The 8,799-nt window shown below is 39.2% G+C and overlaps 1 protein-coding gene across 4 annotated transcripts in view; it reads left to right on the forward strand.

The window, feature by feature from the left end:
• The window catches only part of LOC100745214 (protein grainyhead), a 169,695-nt gene that overhangs the window by 2,801 nt on the left and 158,095 nt on the right, over nt 1-8,799 (forward strand). For all 4 annotated transcript variants that reach the window (XR_004461557.1, XR_004461556.1, XR_004461558.1 and 1 more), the window contains exon 2: nt 1,386-1,710. Coding sequence is in view for 1 of the 4 variants with exons in the window: in XM_012384532.2 (XP_012239955.1) it covers nt 1,648-1,710 (63 nt within the window). In the remaining 3 variants the exon portion in view is untranslated. The remainder of the gene's footprint in view (nt 1-1,385; nt 1,711-8,799) is intronic.

The following is an 8,799-nucleotide window of genomic DNA, read 5'->3' on the forward strand; positions in this document are numbered from 1 at the left end:
CACCGCCGCCCTACCCGATGGCCTTCCTGATTCCTCCACCGATCTCGTTCTTCCGCCTGGACGTCACAACCTGACTTGCCAGGGCAAAAATGCGGCTGCAGCTTCCTGTTCGACCGCGACTTCTTCTTCTTCTTCTTCGTCTTCTTCCTCTTCTTCTTCTTCTTCTTCTTCTGTCGGATACTAAGGCGACCGGTTCGACCGCTTGCGTTCCTCTCTATGTTGTGGTTCCGTTGCGGCCAGATTGCCAGTTTCGCTTCTTTCTTTCGCGGTTGACGTTTAGGGAGTCTTTCACCGAAAGGAACGTGTTCCAGTATTCGAGAGACGAGACAGGAACTTTTCACTCTCGGCTACCTGGCGGCTGGGTCGGTCGGTTCGCTTGTCTGACTGTCTGTCTGTCTTCGACGCCGGTTTATTACACCTGTCTATCAGAGCCGCGACCGCGAAACCGTTTCCAGTTTGACGTGCTTGTAGCCGGTTCAAATGAATGGAGGAGAGGCGAACCAGCTGGTCCCACTGATTGCACGTTGCGTAATCGTAAACGCGACAGAATGTACAATACAAGATTGACGTCTTCGCTTTGGTTAGCTCATTTTGCAGCATGTTCAGTGAATGAGAAAAATGAAACTTTTAAATGATATATTTTCACGTTGGTTATCGACGTCCATCGTTCGGCTTCTCCTTGTCAAAGGAGCTCTAATGGTCACCATTGGACCCATGTTATTAAATTTACGATGATTACAATAAAACATATATTATTGAGCAAAAACGGTTCCACGTAAATAAGTAGATTATTAGATTGTAGAATTAAAAGTGCTCCAAATTCTATTGCAATGTAATGTATTTAAGAAAATTAAATGTTATGGTATAGGATAGAATACGTGAGTTTATCACAAGCTAAACCGATCAACTCAATTGTTTATACATTTCTCAATGTAAATTTTCCTCGGAATAAATAACGTTCTTCCATACGCGCTGTGTATCGCGAACAGATGGCATAAACAAACGGAAGTCTCAAGGCAAATTTAAAAAAATAGCGCTGTGACATCATTACTTTTCTCTACTGCCTGATACACGCAGTTGATCAATATGGCCTTTGTGAGTGACTCATATAAAATTCGCGTGGCAGTCGACGTGTTAATTACTTTTTTACATTTCTTTTTTTTTTTTTTTTTTTACCTTGACAATCCGGAATTCGACTATCGAATATTGTCAATGACACAGCCTGACACGATCAAAATTGACTCATTAACGATACAATCTGCTTCTTACATCACGCATAATGATCTCATTTTTTTTATTTTACCCTCGTTCTTTGTTCGTAGTCTTAACTTATAAAAACGAAGGATTGTTACATCTCTCTTTTTTATTTCTCGTCCGTTTCGCAGGTCCTCACTGGCTGCTCCTCTTCTTCCGTCCAATCACGTGCCATACAACGCTCAGCAGAAGACTGTGATACGCAACCCCGCATGCTTAGAACCCGTTCGTTCCCGTAGAGGTTAGTAGACGATATTAGTCGACCACTAGAGAGGATCGAAGCAGAAAGGGAGAACTTTGGAGGAGGACACGACGTCGCGGGATAAGAGGCTCGTCCAGCGGAACGCCACGATTAGACGAACTGGAAAGAGAAGTGGAAGACTGCGCGGGAGAATGTCGACTTGCACCGACGAGGCCGACAACGCACCCCTGCACATGCAGGAGGCTCTGTCCCCGGTTAGTCTATTCTTATTCTTTCTACGTTACCAACGATTTTTTACTTTTCTTTCAAATCGTAATTAAAAAATTATTTACTATCCCACGATATTGCATAACGAAAGGAATAATAAAAAATTTAATCAACCGATAATTCTCCATGTAACTTGGAAATTTCGTCTTTCATTCTTCCATATGGAACTTTCACTGTTAGGTAATATGTCCCTTACATTCATATAATATTAATTTTGTTTCTTGAACATTCTCCAGTCCTTTTATAGAGACTCGAATTTTCTTTCGTTGTAAAATTATTTAAAATAATTTCATTTACACTCGTTACTTGGAGTGTACATTGGGTCTATTAAATCTTATTATATCAAATCTTTGTATATAAAAAACAAGATTAAACGCGATCCAGTAGTCGCGAAATAAAAATTGTAAAATAAGATTGGACGAGGGAAATCGTTTAATCCATCTGTGAGGCAGAGATTATTTAGAGCCGAAGCGATTTCATCAGCTTCTAAATTCAACGAAATCTTCGCTGTACCACGTTAATCCCATTTACAGAGAAATAAATTTCTCGTAAAATTCCCAAGAAAAGAACTCGAAAAATGCTTATTAATGCGCGGCAGGCTCTGACAAATATAAATTCTACGATACGTGTAAGATTTTGAAGATTTCTTGGTAGATCCTTTGAGGGATGTTCGTGATTAACGTTCTCTGAAAGGATCGCGCCGCTTCGATTTCGACAATTCATGGAATGCATTGGCATGTTGCATGGGTCTCTTCTCGTGTGGGTCATCGTTTGACCTTCCTCCCTTTCTCTTTCTTTCTCGCCTCTCTCCCACCTTTCTACCATCGTTTCGTCGGTACCACCCGTTGCGTGAAATAACGAGAATGGCGGACCGACGAGATTATTGCCAGTTGCGTTGTTCCAGCGTGGAACTTCTGGAACGACCCTGAGACGCCGTCCAATGATGGACGTAAATACGTGGACCAAGGATTCAAAATCGCTCGAAATCGATTTCTCGAAAAAAAAGAAGAAAGAAAAAAGAAATGAAAAGGTAGAACGAAATAAGATGCTTTCCTTTTTCGTCTTCTTTCTTCCTTTCTTGGGTTGATTAGGATAGCTAATTGCACGAAATGGAAACCGAATATCATCGAGGTTAATTGGGAACAAAGGTAGATAATCCGATTGGTTCGTAATTGATTCATTTGGCGGTTTCAAATTCACTAATACGAAGAAGATATTTTTAGTAGAAAGAAGATATTATTAATCGTACGAAATTTACAAAAACTAACTTCTGTATTTATTTTTCACCGTAGTGGTATGTTTGTTGCATATAGTATATAGCATGGCCTATAGTATATAGCGTAGGATATAGTATAGTCTGATTGGTACGGAGAGATCGATTAATTTAGATTTGGAACGTTCTAATTGAAAGAAAATACTGGCGAAGTAAGAAATTTTCGAGAAATGATTCCTGCGTTTATTTTTGATCGCAGGTAATCTGATTGGTTCGTAGACTGACTGATATAGCTTTGGAACTGTCTGGTAGAAAGATGCTGCTTCTTTATCTTCGTACTTCTTTTTTTCTTGATTTAATCTTCTGTGTTTATTCTCGATCGTGTGTAACCTGGTTGGGTAGACGATTCATTTTGGTTTCGAACTCTTGTTTGAAGAGAGTAAAATGCTGGAGGATTCGTTGACCTCTGCTAGTCACGCTGTTGTTTGTTTTAACGAAGACGCCTCGCAGGTCTGGCATGAGAAAAGGTGCGTCATAGAATCTTCCTTTCACGACGAATTTTTGGTGTTCCGGGAATAAGTTTAGAAGGTGCGTAGGAAGTCGTATAGATTCGTTGGTTTGTTCAGAAATTTTAGTATCTTGATTCTTCGTTCTCTACCTATTCTATTCTTCCTTAGAATAATTTCCTCTTGCACCACGCATATCGTAATAATTTTTATCATTCTAATTTTCACTCCAATGTATCACAAATTAAATTTAATTCAACGATGTAACTCATGGTACGGGCGATTGATAAATATTTAAGAACATGTCGAACAACTAATTAATTCATATATTCATAACAAATAATTATATAAAAAAAGAATTCACAAACTTAGCGCGTCGCAAGACAAAATTCAAAAAGGATTTTCTTAAATCCATTTTTAAGTTAAACGGGATAAGAAACAGATAAGAAAGACACGGTGGTTTCTTAAAAAAAAAATATACGGTCTAAAAAAACAAAGATAAAAAGAAAATTTTATAAAGGTATACAACGATTGACGCTCTCGCACGAAAAGAAAGATTCGAAAAGAAGATGAAATCAAGTTTCTCTGGATCCAAGAATGATTCGACGATTGTATGGTGTCCCATTCGAGGCGCAGGCCGAACCCTCGAAAAATCTAAACGAATTCCAATAGCTTATCGGTCTAGGGTGATGTGTATATCGTTCTGGGACGGCCACTCCTCGACACAGAGAAGCCTGAAAAGATTTTTACTGTCACCTGGCCGCAGGTTTTTAACCTCACAATAGTATACCTGTCGCTTAAAAGTGAAACTCTGTAGGACGAAAGCCCGTTATTTGCGTGGCGTTGCTCGACAATGGGAAGACCGCCGCTTAAGCGGCTCCCCTAAGAATCTTATGGGGCCCCGGACATTACGGAGACCAAATCCCTGCTGGAATTATTACGCTTAATCTGGTTCGTGAACGAGGTGATACAATTTACGGCAATGGAATGGAATTTGCGTCGTTGTGTTGGTAACTCAACACGTGGAATTTCTTTTTTACTTTTTATTATTGTCGTAACAGAAGCACGTAATTATAATTACGATAAGAAATTAAGATAACGTTTAGGAATGTGGAACTTCGTTTTTATTTTTTGTTGGCGTAACAGAAGTATGTAATTATAATTAAGATAAGGAATTAATTTAGTATTTAAGAAGCTGCGTTGGTAGGTCTGGGAGGAATACTTAAAAAAAAAAAAATTTTTTTTTGTTGTTGTATAAAACAGTATAAAAGTATAGAGATATCTTGTTAACTAAGTCTTCATACATATCCATTCGATCATCACAATAAACGTCAATCAATTTCCCCATTTATGTCGAAGGATATAAATAATTACGCTTGCTTCTTTTTTCGCGCATGACTGAGTCAGTTACAATGATTTATCGCTGTTGTCCAGCTCATAAAAATTAGATAAAAATGAACAGGCGCTAGGTTCTTGGTAGAATCGATTAAAATATTAAACAACTTTTGTCAAAGCTATTCTACGTAAACCTGGTCGACAGTAAAACTATACCTACATCAACCTACACGAATGGGGAAAAAATTATGAACTAGCTAATATTCAAAGTGACTAATCCGTAATTTCTAAAAAAAGATTAGTTTTTGCCAAACCCACCTGCACATTTCCATTAAAAAGAAAAAAAAATAGAAAAGACAGTAAATCTAAATGGTTTTAGCGTCCTAATTTAAATAAAATTTAGTCAAACCCCATTTTTTAAATTTTTACTAGAAATTTCATCAAGAAGTGACGCGAATTTCCATTTCCATGGAAAAATTTCCGTTTTCGCTTTACGATCGAGCAGTAAGAACGGTTGCGAGATTTTCCATCCTAGCCAGAATCTTCGACGAATACCGACATTCTTTCGCGAAGGCGAGCGCTACGTCGTCGTCCATTCGTGCGAGCATAACCACTCATGGTTGGAGTCTCGAACCAAGCCGTGTCTCGAACTACGGGCAAAGAAGGAAGAAGAGGAGAAGGAGGAGGAAGACGATTTTGCTGTGTACGATGACTCGCCGGATTTCGCGTATACCTGATACTTGGGTCGAAGGGAACGCACACTCACCGATCGTGCTATTCATTATCCAAGTAACCGGCAGAGATTACTTAATAGAATCCGCCAGACTCCCAACTTAGACTTTTTATTCGATTTTTTTGCCGCGGTGTCGGAAAGGGGGAATAGAAAATCTTTTTGTTGCTTCTTCTCGTCCTGTTGATTTTTTAAGATATATTCTTCTTTTCTTTTTTTTTTTTTTAGAGGGAATGGGAAAAGAATGTGTTTAACCCTTTCACTGCTTTTGAAGCTTAATATGTGTCGACGGCAATGCTCAATATACCGTATTGTAGAAGATCTTTTTTATTCTCTTTACTCGTTTTTGTTGGTATGTTTAATACTTTGTGTTGAGCGAATCATGGCGATTTTTCGAAATTCCTAACTTTCGAATGTTCGGATTACCAAATTTTCCGATTGTCAAATACTCCGGTATACAAACTTTCCACTTTGTTAATTTTTGAACTTACCCATTTCTCAGATACCTGAGTCTTCAATCTGCCCGGCTCTCAAATTCTTTAATATTTTAATTAGGGAACGCATGATATATATTCCTGCCGTACGCACTCAATACCGGTGGCTACACGCAGTTGAAGGTTCAACGGAGAATTTATTTTCGACAGAAATTGATATATATTACACTTTTAACGATACTGCGTTAATTTTAGTGAATTTTAAAAAAGTTAAACGAGCCAGAATTCCCCATAAACCGATTCGTAGGAATAATATAGAAGATTTAATGCTCTGTCGGCTCGTATTCGGAACCGGAGTTAGTGATGAGACTTATTATAATAAAGACGACTCGACGTCGAATAAAATATACAACCAATGAAATCAGCAATGACGAGAATCGTTCCAAAAGGATTACAGGAGCAACTGATTACTTTTCCTCTAGTAAAAAGCGTTGCTCTAACCGTTCTGAGTAGTGTATAATGGGAACGGAATAATGGTAGCAAGAAATGTTAGCGAGAGTTGTTTGGAGATATCAATCAAAGATAATGGCGGTAGGAGAATTTTTGTTTTCCTCTCCAGCTACCAGCAACGCGAACTACAGATATTGTGAAAAAAAATGATTTATTGCTCTGTACACTCTGGTCGGATGTTCGGTATACGCGCTAATTACATGAATAGTATCGCAGTGTCCGAGTGTCAACGATATTTCTTGCTTCTTATTCTTAAATTGTGATTGATGATGCAGCAATGATAATAAACGTTCGATGAACGGAATCACCAGACGATTGCGAAACTCTTCGAAGCGATCGATGATTTTCCGCCGACTGTTTAAGACTAGCTGTTGGTTAAGAAATCTTGAATGAATGAATTTTTAAGGTTTAGAATTTACGAGGTATCTCGGTTACTGTGATGGAAAGATTTTTAACTTCCCAACAAACTTTCGATTGTTCGAATTTTAAAGATATTTCGGATCCAAAAATATTGAATCTGCAACGATTGAAATTAATTCAAATTGACATTACGAAAATTAAATTGTCAAATATTCGAAATCTCGAATATTTTGATTTTCAAGTACATAGATTTTCCTTCCGAAAATTCGAATAACCAAATTCTCAGATATTCAAATTGCAAACATTCCGTTTGTTCTATTTGCAAAACTCGAACTTCCAAATTTTCAAATGCAAATAATGTCAGTCATTTTCCAAGCCCATAAATTCTCAACCCTCTACTTATCTGCATATCTCGAAGCTTGTTAATACAAAATTTCCAATTCTACGATTGGCGGTTGGAAAAAAAAAACGTATGTAATTCAACGGCCATAAACCGAACCGAAAAAGATTTGCATAAAGCGTAAGTGAAATAGCGAGCATGTTTACCGTGGGGAAAAAAGGGGAATAAACGATGGAGATATAGTGATACGATCGTCGACAAGCGTTTCTAGCAATTCCATTTAGCTTGGTTCGCCTGCGGCCACGTTCACGATGCTCGATACGCCAACAGGAAACTAAAAAAAATAAACAACGCATAGTGAACAATCGCACACAGTATTTCCATGATTACCGTGACTGGAAATAGCGACAGGAAGTCGCCGGGTGTAAATACACGAATATAATTAATAACAGTAATTTATTTCGGATCATAGTTGCGCCACTTTCGTTATTCAACGAAACTTAACACCGCAGTTAAACGCGCACGGGTCCACATTCTTCGCGACTAATAAACAATTATAAACAATTATAAGAGCCATTCAGAGTGGCTACAGAACAGCCCTAACGTTGTACAATGATTTTCCACCGCAATATAAACCGCTAATTGAACATTCACGAGAGTCAAAAATGTATTTTAATAGGAGCTGCTTGGAAAGATCGCGACTGACAGACCGCGACAATAACGTATTTTTATTTTAGAAGTTTATGTGTTTTATGGCGCATGCAATTAACCATGGACTAATGTAATCCGAAATATTTATATCAAGTGGTATGCTGTGTTAATAGGAACGAAAGGGATAGAAGGAGATACGAAAGGAGAATTGAAGTTGTATCGTGTGAGGAGTTTCGAAACGCCCGAAATTTCCAACTACCTAAATTTCCAAATGTGTGAATTTACAAAACCACGTTCCCCGAAGCTTCAATTCGCAAATGCGCAAATTCATAAGTATTTGAATTTACAAACTCTCGAGTCTGACCTTCCAAATGTCCAAGAATCGCCAGAAATGCCTGAAAATTTGCAAACTTCCAAATTTCCAAATTCTCCACGCAACTTATTACAAGCATACCTGGCGCAAGTCAACCCGAAAGAAAAAGATTCGACGCAGCCAAAATCCGAGAAGAGGGCGAGAAATACAATAAAAAAAAAAAAAGGACCGGAGAGCGAGTCGAAAACGAGGGAATGGAAGGAAAGGACGGGAAGAAATAACCGCGACGGGGCCGCAATAACAGAAACTCTGACAGGTGTTCCGCGAGCAGACGAAGCTGGATGCCCGGACAGAAGAGAAGAGAGGAGCGGCCCGATATAACAAGGATTCAACGGCGTATCGCAAAAACCTTTGGACGATCGTGTACATCGTCTTGCGGAGGGGGATGCTGCGTGGAACGACGAGGCAAGAGAGAAAGAGAGGAGTGCGGGCAACAATGAAGGTTCTCCGGTGAGCTAGGACGCGTATACGCGCGCAACCGCTTGGAAGAGCGAAAGAAAGGCCCTTAACGATTCCACGTATCTTCGAGCTGGCGGCGCAGCTGCGTATTCCAACGACGTGATCGGCAATAAGCGAGCGCGCGCGACCCGCAAGAAGAAATCGACGAGGACGCGAGAGCAGCGG

This window comes from Bombus impatiens, unplaced genomic scaffold (genome assembly GCF_000188095.3).
Source record: "Bombus impatiens unplaced genomic scaffold, BIMP_2.2 scf_0263, whole genome shotgun sequence".
In the NCBI taxonomy this organism is placed as follows: Eukaryota; Metazoa; Arthropoda; class Insecta; order Hymenoptera; family Apidae; genus Bombus; species Bombus impatiens.